Here is an 18,567-nt window from a genome sequence, read left to right as displayed (position 1 = left end):
CACAACGTCCACAATGTGCGTGTCAAGTGTTCCAGCTGTGACTGAACCCAAGTGGGTGCGCTGCTCACCCTCCCTCTGTGATGCTCCGCTCAAGATGGGCTGATCATGCAGCGGGCAGCCGTCATTTACCGGTAACCTCGTCTGAGTGCGGCGAAAGAGTTTTGATGTGAAGCGGTCCCATCTGTCGAGACGAGCTGGATGTGTGTGACATCGTGACAAGAACGTTCACATCCAGCAGAACGTTTAGTGCCGTGCCTCTGCGTAGAACGATTCATATTAATGCTGTGCTGATGAACTGCTGAGAATGCTTTAATTAGTAGAATCTGAATGTTGGTATTCATAATCAAGGTAATTTGCAAAAAAAACATGCAGGCCGACAAAATAACGTTTCTCACAGTTTCATCTGCATAGACAAAGTTTGTTGTGCTGATGAGCTGTCAGTGCAGTGCTGCAACATTTGAATGTGTTGTGAAATGCTTGCCTAACATGTTCCTGTTGTTCTTCTTCCTCTCTTTCAGCTCCAGAGCCCAAAGGCTTCTTGACGTCGTCCAAGCCTTTGACACTCTCCCAGACGCACTCGGCTGTCTTCTTCCTCAGCAAGCTTAAGCATAACTCTCTGCAAAGACGCAAGGTACCCGCGCGCGCACACCCACTTAGCATCTTAAGTTGATGAAATATGACGGCCCGTCGCTTGTCTGGCGTCTTGACCTGACTTCTTGATTATGACTCATGTCTGCTGAGCAGCGAAAGCACAGACATTTCAGGGCAATGTGGTTTTAATTATTCATTAAAGTAGCGTATCGAGTCATGAGAGTCGATTTTCATCCGCAGGAGAAACTGGCAGCCGAGAAGGAACAAACAAAAGAAAACAATACAAAGATGGGAGAGGAGGACTGTGTAAGTTTTTATTCACTAAATCACATTTTTGAGAGCTTTCTGAACCAGAGAAGCTAATACAAGCAGAATTGTATTTTCACATGCCTCAAACCTCAGTGACAAAAAAAAACAACAACTGACGAATATTATTTTTCCTTTTTTTTGTTTTTTTACAACCACAAGAATGTTTTCAAGCTCTACCATAATGATGTTCTGCATTGGTGGCCAACTCAAGGCTTGTGGGCCATATCTGATACCTGATCATTTTTTGTGGGGGTCATTTATTCCCCTGATTTTTTTCAAAAGAAGTTATCTGGCATAAAATTTGAAGAAGCAAAATGCAGGGGCAATCATGTGAAGCAAATTATGAAGGGGTTTCAAAGACCTGACATGACAATTTCCTGAAAAGAAAGGGTTTTAAATTTTTAGCAGCTGCTCTTTTTGTTGTTTTTTGGGGGGGATTTTTTAACCTTTTCTTTTTTTTTTTTGGTTACTGCTGCATTCCTGTAGAGCCAGTCCCTCTTTGCACATTTTGGTTTTTGTTTGAACTTAAGTGAAAGATGAACCATTTGGTTTTCAGTATATTTTCTGTATTGAAATTATGGAAAATGTCACTAAACCATTTATTTATGGTATACCTTTACTCCTGTAGCAATCTAAGTACAGTAGTCCATGATTTCACAATGAGAACTGTACACTTGAGGCCAGTTATAACTAAGAGTGCCCCTGCTAATAATAATAACTATAATGATTATAATTATCATTTTACATATAGGCACCTTCGAGGACACTTCAGATCCGTCACTCCACATCCCAGGCGGCACCCCTGAGCTCCCCTGATCTCAGTTCGCCTCCAGCACTTGTTGCGCCTGAGCCCGCTTGCATGTCGCAGGCCAACAGCGAGGCGTGCTACTTCTGCAGCGGCCGGGTCTATGTGCTGGAGCGCATCAGTGCAGAGGGCAAGTTCTTCCATCGTGGCTGCTTCACGTGCCACCGATGCGGCGTCACGCTGCGACTCGGAGACTACGCCTTCCATCAGGACACAGGTACTTTTTGGCAGCTTGCGAAAGCCTGTTCTAAACTGTTGACTGATTGAAAGATGAGTAGGCATTCCAGGAAATGTTGAAAATTTTCTGTTATAGGGACCATGCCCTCCCCCCTCAGAAATACCTCTCCTGCCACTTTAATAACATTTTAATGGATTAAAACATGTTTGCAACACATTGCACATGTATTTGAGCACCCCAAAATTGCAAGCTTTCCATAATCTTTTACTATAATTACTTTTTCTGCAATGACGTTGTCTGACCAGTGAGAGGCAGTGTACAGAAGTCAGTAGTGACTGATGTGCAATTAACAATAGTACAAATTTTCATACCTTCCGTGTGCACACTACAAACAATTATATGTATATTGTATTTTGTTGAATTCCATATTGTTCATTGCTTAAACATGACAAATTAGCATGGTGAAACTTGAAACAAGCAACTCGTTAAGATTCATTTAATTCAAAAGAAAAAAGCTATTTTTTTTTTCCCATGACCAAAGAAAAATAAAAACACACTATAGGTAACTCTGGAGGAAGGTTGTCAATTTATGGGTTAGTAATACTTGAATCCAACCTACTGTTATTTACTTGCTAGCCTGAAACAATAAGCTGAGAGCTTTACTTATGCCTTTTGTTTGTTGTTGTCTGTTGCTGCTTGATTTTCAGTGGCTCAAATTAAATTAAATAAACTAAAGTAAATTAAGACAACAGAATAGATACAGGCTAGCTCGTTTGTAGCCACAAGACTCTGTGCCTGCTTATTTCATGTGTGTCATCCCCCACAGGGAGATTTTACTGCGAGCTTCACGCTGAAGAGCTGGAAGACCCAGCGGGAATGTTGTCTCGTAAGGTGCGTCACACAACACATCAGATGCAAAGTGCTCTTGTTTTTCTTTCTGCTGCTTCCGATCCAATCAATGCTTTTATCGGAATTTCGCCAGTCAGACGCAAACTGCATCGCCAGCTAAAAGCTGAACTTTATCTTCTGTAATAACAACTAATTAGGAAAGGTTACATTGCTTTTGCTTATTTTTCCACATGAAAAACCTGTAATTTAGTCATTAGAAAATAAAAATGGCTTCGTGTACATGTTTGCAATAATATTGATATTGCTGTATATTTTACAACTATATTGCTGCACAAATGGTGCAGCAGCAGCATTTAGACAGACATTAAAACAGTATCCAGTGTTTATTTATCATCTCTTCTTAATTCTATTTTGCATTGTGCGCAGTCTGAAATATCTTTTCAATGTCTTTTGTCCTCATAGGACAGTATAGGAAATGAACAAAACAGCCTTTCCAGCGATGGTTGCACGCCATCCCCATCTGATGACGATGACGAGCCCACGCTAAGATCGCTACCTTCTGTCGAAGAAGCCACAAACGATGCCGAGCGGCGAGTTGATCAGACAGACAGACAGCCCCCACTCCCCAAGCCCCGTCTCTCTCGGCAGACCAGCCCCCTGCCTTCTCCTCCCGTGGTGAAGCCTCGCACAATGCATCTTTTAATTCCCGCAAGTCCGAAAAACATTCCGCCTCCGAAAGCCGTGCGAGAGACACCCGAGGTCATTCTCGACTCGCGGCCCAAGCAGTCGCTCCGCAAACTTAAGTTGAGCGATGAGGAGAAGGATCAGCTGGTCAACCTCCTGACCTTCACCGCCGACTCGGACTCAGAGACCCCCGGTGGCTCTTCGTCCGGCTCCTCGTCCTCGGCGACGGCGCGAGGCGCAAGTCCTCCCAAGGCGGAGGACGGACCAGAGGAGGAGGGCTACTGGAGCGGCAGTACGGCCGGTCAGATTCGCGAAAAGAGGAACAGACGCTGCTTCCGGAGGAAAGAGATGCCCGCCGGGCAACCCAGAGTACGATCCAAGTTCTCCCCCTGGAATCTTTCCTCGCCCAGGATCGGCAGAGACACGCGACTCAGTGTTCATCAGCCTGGGAAAGTGGGTGAGTAAAGGTTGTTTACAACCAATTGCTTCATTGAACAGATGGCAACAAATGGTGTCCAAAAATTATGCCTGTCCCTCGCATGCTTGCTGATTACTTGAATGACTTGTAGGATAAACGGTAAAATAATATCTTCAAAGAATATTCGATAGCCACCACCCCTAAAAATGCTCCCAACTCGATTTGATTTTGATTCTTTAGGTTGCGATTTGATTTGATGTTGATTTAAATGCTTTGATGTTGATTCAGAAATCATTCAAGAAATTGAAACGCACAAAATGATTTTCATTTTCAGATGTTTTATTCATTTTAATTTTTAAATGGGCCAAAAAGTTGCACAATAATAATTCATTAATGCATATGGAGTACAAACGTAATAATAAATAACAATTCTGTATAAGCTAAAAAATAAAGACTTTTGGAAAAAAGGAAAAATGTATGGAACGCTGTAGGCTGGCAAGCAAACTTCTATCTGGTTCTTTTTTCCCCACAGAAACAACCTTTAGACACATTCACGGGGACTCCGAAGAAGCCGTTGACGGAGATGAGGACGACGACGATGATATGTTGGACCAGGACATCGACTCATTGGACGGGAAGGCAAGCAGAACCTTTGAATTGCCGAGCTCAACGCAGCACCGCGCACTCACCGTTATGACTTTGCAGTTTCAGATGTTACCGGCCAACCCGGTGGAGGCGGAGAAGTTGGAAGTGATGAAGATGAGGACGCTGGAGCGGCGAGCCAAGATGAGCGAGTTACAACGACTCCGACAAGCACAGGTGTGTATGACACCCGTCTGTCATGTTCTAGTTTATTTTGTTTTGCCCATTAAAAAATAGTTCTAGTGTTGTTTTTTTGTCTTTATAGTTTGAGGTGTCACAAAAGTAAAATTTATTGGTCCCAAAGTCACAGTGCTAATTTTTGGGTTGGGTTTTTTTTTCACAAAAAGCAAATTTTTCTCCACTTTTTGGTCAGTAGTTGGTGGGGTTTTTTTGGGGGGGGGACTTGTTGTTGTTGGACTTGATGATTAATAAAATGAAAGATATTTTTAAAGAAGGCTCCTCATTCTGTTAGATTGGGTGCTTTTGTTGTTGTAGAACATTTTGAAGGCTCAGACAAAATGCGCTGGCAACGAGGTGAACTACTATTTTGATTTGTATTTAACTTTTACTGTACAGTGCAGTTGAATTGAATCATTATTGTCCTTTATTTTTCTAGCATATTGTCACAATACAGCATTTTTTGTTCCCTTTTTTTTGGTAGTCAATCCAGAGAAGGCTGGAAGAGATCGAGGTGACCTTCCGGGATTTGGAGGAGAAGGGCGTGGCGCTTGAGCAAAGTATAAGAGGAGAACCCCGTAAGAACCCAGCACCACCCTTTTGTTTTCATTGTTATGCACGATCGAGACACTAAAGTATATTTCCACCTATTGCTGGTGGACTTCACTCCCTCGATAAAAGGGGCATGATTGTAGTTTGCTTGCAGTTGCTGTGGTTCTCAACTGAAAGTTCTCGCCCTGGGATTCAAAAGTTGCGGCCTACTTTTATAAAAGCAAAGAACAGTAAAGAAAATGCATTCTTCTGAAAAAGCTAGACTAGTCTGCTGCAGGTTTCACAGCCAATATTTTACTATTCAGTTCTGCTCCTAGTTACGCAATCGATTGAATATTCATGCTGTTAGTAACCTCAATCAGCACGTCATCTTTATTCACTGATCCAAAATCTGCTTTTACACTTGTAGAGATCGATAGTTCCCCCGACATGATCGAGCATTGGCTCCAGCTGGTCCACGAGAAGAACGCCTTGGTCTCAGAGGAGTCTGACCTCATGGTGGCGTAAGTGTGCATTTTAGCTCATGGCTGTTGTTGTGCCCATTGTTCTCCCACACAGACTCAGACCACAGGGTCATTGTGTAGGAACATTTTTAAGAAATATGGAATAGTCTGACGTTTGTGGACAAAAAAGGCGAAAGTATCTAAGAAAGACTCGCCTCCTATGCTAAGTGCTAATGTGTTTTTTTTTTTATTGTGTGAGTCATTTGCTGAATGTGTTAAGTGCCTTCACATAATTTCTGTAGCCTTAATTAGCACTACCGTCAGTCAATGACATTAAAGTGACTCGACTTAACTGGATCATGCCTGGAGTGGGGAGCATTCCATATGCAATGTTTAGCTGCAATGTTGCTTTTTATCTCAGATCGCGACAACTGGAGCTTGAAGACAAACAGAGCATGCTGGAATTGGAGCTCAGGAAATACATGGACATGAGCGGTGCGTGCATACGTTGATGATTTATTTAGGTCTGCAAACCGGGTCAAACTCAAGGCCTGCGGACTTGATATGTGATGTCATCATTTATTGTTGATTATATCAAGCTCGCCAAAATAATTCTGTGACTTCCGACTGAAACTATATATCGGTGATGTGTGACTTGTCTATCGGCTTCCTTCCGTGTGTCAGACAAGACAGCCGAGCAGCAGGCGGAAGAGGATCGCGTCCTGCAGCAGATGATCGAGGTGGTGGACATGCGAGACTCGCTGGTGTCCTTCCTGGAGGAAAAAAGGCTGAAGGAAATCCAAGAGGAGCGGGAGGTTCTCTCCGTCATGGAGGTCAAACGCCATTCCAAGACGGGAGCTCAGGTTCACTGGCAGTAACAAAAAGAAGAAGAAGAAGGAAAAAAAAACTCTTTGGGCGTTCTCACACTTGAAACACAAATGCTGCAAAGCCAAAGATTTCACACTGACGAGCTGAATGAAGCAGCTTCCATCCATGGGGAGACATCAGCTGGGAGATGATGATGATGATGATGCACAAACGGCGGATAATCATCGCCCAGCGAGGGACCTGACCTGGATTTGTCTGGTAAACAGGCTGTCTTGACAAAGCAGCATGAAATGACAGCCTTGCAGATGAAAGATGATGAGCCGGATTGAGGCTTTGAAAAGGTTCACATTGCGTTTGCTTCTTGTTCACTCATCGAGTCAGAAATAATCCACACGCTCTCTTTGGTACTTCTCAATCTAGTCAATAAAGCTTATGGTACGGTGGACCTCAAAGGTTTTGCAGTCAGCCAATCGGATTTATTCTCTCACTATCACATTGCAATGCCGATTGGGCAGATCTTTTACGCAAGTCCGTGTGAGTTTACGTTTTGCTTGAAATAATCAACTCATTCAGGACTTCTGACTTCTGGTTCACCATTCCCAGAATTCCCTTGTTTACATATACGTAGTCACCTCCACACAATTCTCAAGAGATTCAAACCATTCTAACTAGAGAAAGGTTCTAGCTTGATTATAAACAAGAATAAAGCAACGGCAAAGAAAAGATTCTATTGAAGAAGCAGACAATTGAAATAAAGTGTTGCTTTGCACACAAAAATATAAGACCTCAATAGCAACAAATTGAAATAATTAGTTTTTTATTTTTCAGTGTGTATGCTTTCTTATGTTAAGCCTGTTTACTAATCCCAAATGAAATGTTAATAATTTTGGACTTCCTTGATACAAAATCGTCTGAGTTCCATGTATGACCTGAATCTGTTCCGTCCCCAACTGTGCTTGATGACCACTTCGGAGTGACTCCACAAGGGGGAGCAAATTGTCTATACAAATGTATTGTCGTTTTGCCTGTCAAGTGTATTTTGACCGCACAGCTTTCTCCACTTGCAAAGAAGGGCTTGACTCTAGGATGTGGCTTCACTCTATTTCGTCAGGTGAAAAACCTTCAAAGTATGAAATTACAAACAATAACTGATGAGTCTTAGATCATGAAATCATGCACTTTAACACAAAATATCTATTACTAATTATTTCAGTTTTTATTTCAAGATTTTTCCCCCAAATTAAATCATTCTTCATTTTATCTTTGCTTTAACTTCACCCACATGCAACAAAACACCAAAATCACAAATAAACCCATTGTTGATGGTGAATAGTGCGCACCAGTAGCCTGTGGGTCATTGTCAGTGACACACCCTAAAAAAAAAATTTAGCAAAGCAGCAAGGCCATGAAAGTGAGGGATTACTGTACTTCCAAGTGATATATATTTCAAAATTTAAAAGGAAAAGACTAATAGTGTGTTTTTATTTGGGGGGTGATATAAATTATTAGGATAAAGTATTTATGATTGAAGCATTTACTCCTTTACAATTGATTTGCCCCCATGAATATCTTAGATCATCCAACAAATGTAAAGAATTGACAAAGACAAGCTAGATGACAAAAAAAGCAATTTTTAGATTATTTGATGTATTTATTTATTCATCAGCCCATAACACTAACCTTTAAGAAAAAGAATATTCAATGCTTCCTGACCCTGTGTGAAGAAGTAGGCTACTTGATGGTTACTCGCCTTCCCAGGAGTGGCCAGCCTATAGATGACCCCAAAAGCATCGTAATGACTCATCCCGGAGGTCACAAAGGAACCTAGCATGATGTCAAAAGAATTGATGGCTCTCGCTTCAATTAAGGTAAGAATTTATGATTTAATAATATGCAAGATACTGGGCCAAAATGACATCATTGCAGAGTTCCAAGGCAAAAGACACTACTGACAAAAAAAAAAAAAAACATCTTGTCCTAACTTTTGCAAAAGATGTGACTGATTAAACAAAGGTTGAATTTCTTGGAAGGTATGTGTATTGTCACATACGGTGTAAAATGTAGCGCAGCGTTTCAGGAGAACATGTCTAGAGTCAACTGCGGAGGTAGTAGTGTGATGATATGAGGCTGCTTGTAAACTGGGAAAAAAAAAAAAAGATTTTGGAGTGGCTTCAAAACAAAAGTTTGCGGCATGACCTTTAAAAGGCCATTTATGCTCGTAAACCCTCCAGTGTCTCCCATTAATAGGAGAAAACCATATAAAAACTGCATTACATATGTTACATTTGTTAGATAGTGGGAAATATTTACCAAGTGTGACAAACATGCAAGAAAGTAACAATCACGCCACTGTAATTATTTTTTCCTTTTCTGTGTGACTCATTCATATGAACAAGCTGATGCCACGTTCACGTCAAAATCCACATTTGAACTACTTGAATTTGGAGAAATAACTATATTGGCAACAACTTGCATCATCTCAAAAGCTCATTTGTATGTTTTGTTTTTGCAGTTGCTGTGTGTGAAATTTTCTTGTTGGTTGATCAAGTGCTGTTGTCTTGCACTAATCTCCGGTTGTTCTTGAGCAGCCGGCGGGTTATCTGTCAATTCAATCAACTTACGTAACTGTGTGAACACCAAAATAACTTCCTTTGTGTCCTCTGTGAGTGCTTACTTTCTGTTTGACGGTGAGTTACTGTTGATCTATTGTTGGGTGGCATGTGAAATGGTGTCAAAATGTCAAGAGCAATGAAAAGCTGAACAAGTCCTTCTGAATCTGCAAAAAATGTTTTCTTCCATGTATGGATCAAATGCTTGTTATTTTACAGCTATGTTCTTTGTTTAAGGCCAGCAGGTTGCATAATAAGGTCTCAATAAAGGTCAGACTAAGTTGCCCAAAGGTCAAGCGTGTATTTTAGAGTCACCCCTCTTTGGAAAACCATCTGAGAATTATAAATAAATCTAGAGAGGCCCATAACTAATATTTGGAGACAAAATTATTTTGCTGTAAAAGGAAAAACATCTAGATGTGAAGTTTTAAATTGCACAAACTCTGACAATTCTTGGACATTTTTCAAAGTTCTTTTTGTCTATTTTATTGTGACTGCTGTCACAAGTAGTTCAAATGTTCAATGCTCTATGCCCCGCCCCTTTCTCTTCATCCTCCTCCTCCTTCTTCTTCATCCTCCTCTTCCTCCAGGTATATGCGACATCCCAGCCAGTCTCTGCACACACGGCAAGAGAGTCACAGCAGACTTCCAGCATTTCCCTAGGTAAGTCCTGTTACATAGAGAGATAGCTAGATGGATGGATGGTTATATTCTGATTGTTGCTTGATTCTGTGAAGGGAAATGATCTTGTCACAGCAGCAATGCTCCCGAATATTTAAATTAAATAATATAGAACACGCAACTAAGTACAGATAATACAAGATAATCAGTGAGGAATCATCTTTAGGTCTAAGATGAACCAGAATAAAATAGATGCTTAAGATGTTGCTGTGTGGTCAGTTGTAAATTTAGACACAAATGTACTACGCAATATATAACTTAACCAAGACTTGAATAATTAGTGCACGTTGGAAAGTTAATTTTTGAGATTAAGATGAATTGCAATATGTACAGAGTGAATTGATTTCACATTGAAAGTTCTCTCGACATTAAATTAATGAAATGTAATTGTGATAATCATGTCACATTTGAACAATGGGTGCAGATTGTGATGTATTAAAATGACTAGTCGCATGTTATGTTCTACTGAAGCGTCAAAATTTGCTGTCATTTTGTGTTCTTGTGATTTGGTTGTTTACGCTTCATTTAGACAAAAACAATGTGCTGCTTGATTTTGAGGAGCTGTTGTCAGATGACATGAAACAAAAAGAATTTCAAGTTGTGTTTCATTTCAGTGCAGTACTTTTCATATGAGTTGCGTACTTGAATTTTCAATGAAGAACACAAAGCTTTTTTTTGTAAGGAAACGGTTTACATAAATTGCATGCGCAACATTTGAAGTCATCAAGGTGAACAGATCAAGACTTTCTAATCCATTATATAAGAGAAAAGAGGCCAGGAGAGCAAATTGGGTAACCCTCTCATTTCAGGTGTTCTTAATCCTCTAATTCGTTTTCATGTAACATTCATGACGTTGGTTTCGAAAGATGGTGGTACCACGTGTGGGCTCCCTCTAGTGGTATGCAAAAGTATTACTAAATTGCATAAAGTTTTTTTTTTAAATACAGTGCAATACATTTACTAAATTATTCCTAGCATCCGGACTAACCTGCCAAACAAGTTTGCGTGTGGCAGCCTCAGCAGACAGTCATAATTCCATTTCTGCTTTGCGCCGTCCGGGATGTCTGTACACGAATTGTAGGATTATAAAATTGGGACCGCGCGCACTTCAACAGCCATGCTGCGTTCTTCCGTGGCGCTTTTACTTTGTCACAACCGTCGTCTCGAGTGTGTAAAGTGAAAGTGTCGCTCTCTTTTGTATTGCCAGAGAAATCCCCGCCGAGGCCCACTGCAGACATGGGGCGTCAGGAGGCCGACGACGTGTGGAAAAAAGACACGCAGGACATCCAGGAGATTTTTGACTTCATGGAGGAGTTGGGATCGTAAGTGCACATACTAACTAGATGAACATTGTGTTTGATTTTTCTTTCCATTTTGATCAGTGTACCTTTCTTAGCCTCATCAAATTAGATACTGTAGATAGATGGATTTTTCTCCCATTTCAATACTTCTTAGCACACAGTCCCCAATGTGATTGACTTTTTTATTGCTGGAGGCCAGACGAATCATTTGATGGGATTACTACGACAAGGCCTACTTTACAGGCGATTTAGACATTGTGTCCGTCGCAAGCCTTGTCTGACCTCGTCGATGGCGTCGGGTTTGTCTGGCAGTTGAGGTGTTCATTCACAAAAACAAGATATGGATCAATTAACATGTAGCCTATGTGACATCTGAAGGAATGTTTGTATTTGGGATGCAATAGACATTCCGTAAATTTTGTGACCTGTTTTTGGTGGTGTGCTGTGATATTTTTCTCATGTCAATGCTTCAAATAGGAAAGGTAGACATGGTGCCACAAATTTGCAGGAACAAATTTGCATGTTATGAGCTACACGTTTTATTTTTCTCTCTCTCTCCACCATTTCATATCCGGGGCTCCGTAAATATTGTGTTGTGCACATTAAACTCGTCTATCACATGCTGTTCAAAAGTGCAATGTTGTGGACGTTAGGTTCACCATGGCATTATTTTCCAAAGCAACATGTGCTGTGCTACATGCAAACATGCTGAGGAACCAACATGCCGCATCCGTTTGCATCCACGGACGCAGCTGTCTTCATATTCGACTCAAAAATAATTTGAGCTTTCCTGCCGACTGATTTCTCCTGAGGGCCATCAGAAGCTTCCAGGAGGGTCATACAAGGAAAATGAGTTGTGGTTACCATAGAAACAGCGTTTGACTGATGTATGTACCTGAAAGTTTTTTTTATGTACAAGGGAGACAGGAAATGAGGTTTTTTTTTTATGTGTGTTGATGCAGTGTCCAAAACATAGACAAAGCAAACAAATGAATCAATTCCGCCCTTGATGGCGTATCTTCCCGGCACGTAATTGGAGTAATCATCCGGCAAACTAAGCGTACATCATGTCAATAAAAAAAAAAAAAAAAGTAGAGACACAAAAGACCTTAAATGTGACCCTACTACAAAATGTTAGTCTATGTGTAAAATCAGCACATCTATCTTGTGTAAAAGTAGATGTCATGCCCTTAAATATTTGCAAACTCCCCCCCCCCCTGCTTATGATTGAGGTCCTATAAATTGTTTAACAAAACCTTTTTAAAATAATAATAATGATAATAATTTGTAAGCGCACCAAATTGCACAATAAATAGAAAGACTTTGAGGAGTGAACGCCTTCATGGAAGTGGATCATTGTCATGGGGGTGCTTCATGCCGAGTGTCAGTCAGCCAGTGAGCCGCATGAAGACGCAAAGGAGCTTGTTGCGTCTTAAGTGGTCCAATGTGCGACCTGGGGTGGGGGGGCAGTTCCATGACGTCAGGGACGGAGGCCTTAATACAGAGGCCTTAATCCGCACGTTGGAACACCTATTCTCAGACGCGGCTCAACATAGCCAGGGCACATCCCGACTCATGTCCCCGACATGTGAACATCTCACACTCAGTACAAATGCTTTTCTACTGTACTTAGCCCGACTTGGTTTTACCCGTCTTATGCAGCCCAAGGGTTTAGAGACTGCGATAGGGTGTGAGGCATGTTTTTCTCTTTTATCATCTGATTTATGAAGCACTGTGTACATTTTTCACCGCCACTTATGTCGTCTGTGTGATAGAAGCCGTGAAATAAAATGTCAAACTCATCCTCTGTGTTTCTGTGCATTCAATGATACAGAGGCGCCTTTTCCGAGGTTTACATGGTGAGGGAGAAGAAGACGGGAAGGACATTCGCAATGAAGTGCATCAAGAAGAAGCATACCAGGGACCTCAACCTAGAGAACGAGATTAACGTGCTCAGGAGGTTTGTGGTGTCTAGACTTTAATTGGCATGTTGTATCAAGCAAGCAAGTTTCAAGTCCATATATGGTATTTTTCTTTTCACCACCTTTTTTGACATTCCATCAAAGTATTGAATTATTTGTGAGGTTTTTTTCTTCATCTATAATAATCGTACATAATTATTTCGCACCAAGGGAAGTCTTTCTTCTCTGAAAGAGTCAGCAGAATAATACACGTTCTGATTAAACAGACAGAAAACCGGTTTCAACCGGGAGGTTCTATTTTTATGTCATCCCGGGCAGAGCATGTTGAAACTTATAAAAAACAACTGAATCCAAAAATTTGAGGCTCATTTTGCATGAAAGAGTCTAGCGCACTGTTAAGCATTATTTCGTTTAACTTGCTAATACTGTCTTTAACTTACAGTTGGTCTGTTTAGTAATAAAATAAACAGATAAACACTTGTATTTATGATATGTTTGTACATACCTGTAGCTGAAAAGCGAAGCGTGGAGAGTCTGATTTTGCTAGTTGTACGTTTGAGTAAAATGAACCGTTCTTCACATTTGTTGTGTCCTTGAACAGAATCAAACACGAGAACGTGGTGGGGTTGGAGGATTTCTATGAAAGTCAGACGCATTTCTACCTGGTCATGCAACTGTGAGTTGAAATAGGATGAATGGCGCCCACAAAGTGGCACCAGGAACAGTTGAAAGGTTGATTGATACAAGTGTTGTGTGTCCATGCGCCACCACCAGCGTTTCCGGCGGCGAGCTCTTTGACCGTATCCTGGACCGAGGTGTGTACTCTGAGAGGGACGCCAGTCGTGTGATCCAACAAGTGTTGCAGGCTGTCAGCTACTTGCATCAGAGCGGCGTTGTCCATCGGGACCTCAAGGTACGACTTTGAAAACAAAATATGGATAAAATACCTTGCTGGCATCAGGCAAAATGCTTGGATCCCTACAACTATCAATTACTGGATTTCTTTTTTCTGAGCCATCAATTAGAATATTGCCTGCTGTCAGACACATGAAATAAATACTAATTATATTAATTTACCCACAAATACAGTTCAATATGAACTAAATTAATCTCCAAAGTGAAATAATAATTGCAGAGATTTTGCACGTTAGCATGCTAGCCAGTTAGCTGAGCCGCGGTGCAATATTTATTTAAAATGTGAGCAATATGTCAATGTCTGTTTCTCACAATCATTGCGACAAACTTAATGCACATTTTGTCTTTGTGTAGCCAGAGAACATTCTGTACTACAGCCCAGAGGAGAACTCCAAGATCATGATCAGTGATTTTGGCTTGTCCAAGATGGTGGACAAGGGTGTTATGTCCACTGCCTGTGGCACCCCAGGATATGTTGGTGAGGAAGATACACTTCAATGATTTATTCCTAAATCGACTAACATGTATTTGTTGCATTACAGTGTAAGACTGATTTGAATTCTAACTGAATATGTTTCACTTCTTGCAGCTCCTGAGGTGTTGGCACAGAAGCCTTACAGCAAGGCAGTGGACTGCTGGTCTATTGGAGTGATCACGTATATCTTGTGAGCGTCCAAGTCAAAAAGTCCAAACTGAATTAACAATTTCTCCAGCGTTGTTTTACCTTGCACATTGCAAATGTATTCATTTAGTGCCAGCTAAAAAAAACTACTTGAATCATATTTGACCTTCTTCTTTGCAGCAATGCTGAAAATAAATGCGATATAAATAAACCCTCAAAGCTCAGTTATGGTGGAAAATAACAACGATAAAAACAAAGGACAATTTTGGTACCATTATATATATATTTTTTTAGTTTATTTTATAAACATATGGTGAAGTAGTTTCAGTCAGTTTTTGTTTTAATAAAAGCATTTTTTCTTTTGATATCTTTTTGTTCTGATTGATTCAATTTCTTAATTGTGTCTTTTCAGACTCTGTGGCTATCCTCCTTTCTACGAAGAGAGCGAGACTCGCCTCTTCTCCAAGATCATCAAGGCGCAGTACGAGTTTGACTCTCCCTTCTGGGACGACATTTCCGAATCGGGTAAGAGCGGCCGAGGCCCACGTGGACACCGGTGTCTCTCGTTTTTGGACTCTCATCACCATCTTTCTTGATCAATGCAGCCAAAGACTTTATCCGAAACATGATGGAGAAAAACCCCCTCAAGCGCTACAACACTGACCAAGCACTCCGACACCCCTGGTGAGTTTCAAAAAGCTTTGCCTTGAAAGCCCATTGCTGCTCCATTGGCAGATCATGTTGTTAAATAATATTTCTCACTTTTTTTAAGCCTAGTTTTTTGGCCGTTTAGTCTACATAGTATAAAGTAAAGAAACGCAGTCAGGGATGAAAGCTTAAGAGCCTCCCTGAAAATACACCTGTTGCGTGCTTTTCTAGGATAATCGGAAAGACGGCCCGTAGCCAGGACATCTACTATTCCGTCAGTGTGCAGATCCAAAAGAACTTTGCCAAGTCCAAATGGAAGGTCAGTGCCGGCTCATTTGTTTTCTTTGATCGGCTAAGCCCATTGAGGGGCGGGCCGTTTACGCTCAATCAATTGGGTGACTGCCTAAATCCTCAATGATTAAGGGCAGTTGAATAGAGCTTGTTTTGTAATCAAGGTCGCTGATGTAGGACTTTCACTAGCACTTTACTCTTAATTAGGCCTTAAGTGCTGTTTACTTCAAACTTGTCCTGTCAGTCAATCATAATCAATTTATATTTGCACATTTTCTCCAATGTCAATTGGATGTCTGGTTTTTCACTGAAAAGATTTTTTTATTGGAAAAAATAACCACTCGATTAATCCATCCATCCATCCATCCATTTTCTGAACCGCTTAGTCCCCACGGGGGTCGCGGGCGTGCTGGAGCCTATCCCAGCCATCAACGGGCAGTAGGCGGGGGACACCCTGAACCGGTTGCCAGCCAATCGCAGGGCACACAGAGACAAACAACCATCCGCACTCGCACCCACACCTAGGGACAATTTGGAGCGCTCAATCGGCCTACCAAGCATGTTTTTGGGATGTGGGAGGAAACCGGAGTGCCCGGAGAAAACCCACGCGAGCCCGGGGGGGAACATGCAAACTCCACACAGGGAGGGCCGGAGGTGGAATCGAACCCGCACCCTCCTAACTGTGAGGCGGACGTGCTACCCAGCGCGCCACCGAGCCGCTCACTCGATTAATCGAATATCAAAATAATTATTACATTTGGCAGCCGTGTTAAGAAGAATCTTTTCTGTGGTGTGTCATAGATAAAAAAAATCAAGACATTTCGTTTTTAGTTCACTGAGACTGGAAGTATCAAAATGTGGATGTGTGGTATGTTGACAGCAAGCCATCAATGCCACCGTGGCCATCAACCACATGAAGAAGCTGCAGCTTGCGCACGCCGCAGCCGGACAGGTCCCCAAGATTGCTCGTATCCCGGACATCCATGTGGTCAAGGCATCCTCCCCTGTCTTGCAACACAAAGGCCTAAATGGACACGATGACCAGGAGGCCGAAGGGAAAATGGCGTCTGCGAACCACATGAGTCTGCCCGACAGCCATGTGGACCTCAGGTGCCACTTCCACCCGTTGAAGGCCAACCACAGCATGGAGCACCCGCCCACCATCGCCGAGACGGAGAAGTACATCTTCCACTCGGAACCCGCCAACCTCAACGGGTGCGTATCCGTTTCGGGCCGCCAGGCCAACGTTGTGAACTCACCTGACATCATCTCGCCTATCTTTTCAGATATGGCAAAAACAGAATTGGAAAGACCTTTCAGACCAGCGTTTGCTCCATCATGTGAAGCCTGAATAAAGTTTACTTGGAGAAAAAGTACTCTTTCCTTGGTAAGTACGCAATTCATTTCACTTTCATACTGATAAACAACATGGCGGACGACTGATGTCCAACCACTTTGCTTGGTCATGGAGTGGTCATCAGGCGTTCCGCCAAAAATATTCCAGCTTCATTTCATTTTCACAATTTTTTGCGCTGGTCTTCATACATGCGAAAGATTGAGAACCGGTAAAAAAAAAAAGGGTGAGATTTTTGTTTGATTGTGCAACTCTCGTTTGTACCATTCTCATCTGATCAAAATCTAAAAAGACATTAGCATTTTCAAAGTAGCTTCCTGCTGATGATCTGAACTTTGCTCTCTGCAGGTTTGTGTAGCTGTTACACTGAGCAGCTCAGCAGCATGTGGCTGTTTTGTCTACAGCGCCACCCGGTGCTGAGAATGGGAAGTGGTTAACCCTGCCGGACATGAGCCGTCTGTCTGCAAACTCTGCACTGCAGCCAATGGGACACATTTGTCACATTGGTGTTGTCATTTAGTTACGAAAGTGCCTAAGAGGCTTTCGACATACATTTGCAACGAAAAACAATGATCAACAATTTCTGATTTTCTGATTTTCTGATTGTTGAGCAGCAAAATACTATATATAATTTCAACTTTGTAAAAGTATCATTATTTGCACCCCTAGTATTTTCCCATACTCAAAAATTAATTATTATTTACAAACCTTTCCATGCTGGAAATCTGTTTGGTGGCTTCAGCAGTGCCCCCTGGATTTATGAAAATCCAGCCCTCAACGCCAGTTTAGTAGCAACATGAAACTCAGGACACTTCTAGCCCAAAAAAACAGAAGCCATGCTGGAAAAATACACAGTATGTCTTACATTTGAGTATCATTTGGGTGATTTCCTTTCAAAATTTTGCAATTGAGAATTTATTCAATTGGTGCCAAATTTAAGGGGTTGTAAAGAGTGGGCAATTTCCTGGAATGCGGTCTGTGAAATTATATACCATACAGGAAACATTCAATATGAATTATGAGAATTGAGTATAATTTCCTAAAAATGTGTCATATTCAAGCATAAATAAAAACATTGTGTTTTCACATCCATGCTAAATATCTAGCTCGCATTGCCCACGTCAGGGCATTGCACGACCTAATTAGTCCATTTGGGGTTTTTCCCCCCTTCCATTTCATTCATTGTTTCATTTTTTATTTTTGTGAACTGTGAATCAGTTTTAGTTTTCTTCATTTACTCCCCCATAAAACACGCTTTTTGGACAAGAAGACAAATTAATGTATTTTTTTTTAAATGTTTATTTGATTGTGTGAAACACATTGGGGCGAGGTTGTGTTTGAAAATGTGATGGATGAATAAAGCTTGAAATGTGTTTTATAAATAAACACTGTTAATACCTGGTTGGCTTGTTTCAACATGGAGTGGCAAGATAACTTGCTAGCTCTGACTAGAGGATAGATTTTATAGTCTTTAAATAATCAGCATCTCTCTCACTCTGTTTGTTTTAAGTGGTGCAACTGCTCAAGTCTTGAAAAACAGTCAACAAAGATGGGTAATACTGCTTTTATGGGTGTTTGCACGCTTGCAGCTGGCATTTCAAGTCGAACCAGATTGGTGAATGTCATTCGAATGTGGACGACATGGACTCCAGTCACTAGTGTTATGACTTGACAGGCGAGATGTGGAAGCGGACCTCGTGAGGTCAAGCCTCTCTGTGACAAAGATCAGACATATTTCGCAAGTGAAC

The 18,567-nt window shown here is 41.4% G+C and overlaps 2 protein-coding genes across 6 annotated transcripts in view; both read left to right on the top strand.

Annotated features, from left to right (window-relative positions):
• Window positions 1-6,928, top strand: part of mical1 (microtubule associated monooxygenase, calponin and LIM domain containing 1) — a 30,745-nt gene extending 23,817 nt beyond the window's left edge. For all 5 annotated transcript variants that reach the window (XM_088369843.1, XM_088369844.1, XM_088369845.1 and 2 more), the window contains 11 exons: window positions 519-631; window positions 832-897; window positions 1,652-1,922; window positions 2,710-2,774; window positions 3,195-3,873; window positions 4,367-4,473; window positions 4,540-4,653; window positions 5,138-5,231; window positions 5,615-5,708; window positions 6,070-6,143; window positions 6,333-6,928. In XM_088369843.1, coding sequence (XP_088225969.1) covers window positions 519-631; window positions 832-897; window positions 1,652-1,922; window positions 2,710-2,774; window positions 3,195-3,873; window positions 4,367-4,473; window positions 4,540-4,653; window positions 5,138-5,231; window positions 5,615-5,708; window positions 6,070-6,143; window positions 6,333-6,526 — 1,871 coding nt within the window. In that variant the 3' untranslated portion in view covers window positions 6,527-6,928. The remainder of the gene's footprint in view (window positions 1-518; window positions 632-831; window positions 898-1,651; window positions 1,923-2,709; window positions 2,775-3,194; window positions 3,874-4,366; window positions 4,474-4,539; window positions 4,654-5,137; window positions 5,232-5,614; window positions 5,709-6,069; window positions 6,144-6,332) is intronic.
• An 838-nt stretch (window positions 6,929-7,766) lies between these two features.
• On the top strand, window positions 7,767-18,220 carry LOC148401883 (calcium/calmodulin-dependent protein kinase type 1D-like). Its single transcript, XM_088369850.1, has 14 exons — window positions 7,767-8,344; window positions 9,676-9,748; window positions 10,974-11,088; window positions 12,902-13,027; window positions 13,591-13,665; window positions 13,764-13,902; window positions 14,259-14,382; window positions 14,494-14,569; window positions 14,939-15,051; window positions 15,132-15,210; window positions 15,406-15,493; window positions 16,346-16,680; window positions 16,752-16,852; window positions 17,168-18,220. The coding sequence occupies exons 1-13, from the start codon at window positions 8,306-8,308 to the stop codon at window positions 16,807-16,809; spliced, it is 1,440 nt and encodes a 479-aa protein (XP_088225976.1). The 5' UTR covers window positions 7,767-8,305; the 3' UTR covers window positions 16,810-16,852; window positions 17,168-18,220.
• Window positions 18,221-18,567: the final 347 nt, after the last annotated feature.

This window comes from Syngnathus floridae, chromosome 2 (assembly GCF_059516105.1).
Source record: "Syngnathus floridae isolate MCC-2025c chromosome 2, RoL_Sflo_1.0, whole genome shotgun sequence".
In the NCBI taxonomy this organism is placed as follows: domain Eukaryota; kingdom Metazoa; phylum Chordata; class Actinopteri; order Syngnathiformes; family Syngnathidae; genus Syngnathus; species Syngnathus floridae.
This window is presented reverse-complemented; position numbering and strand designations above follow the sequence as displayed.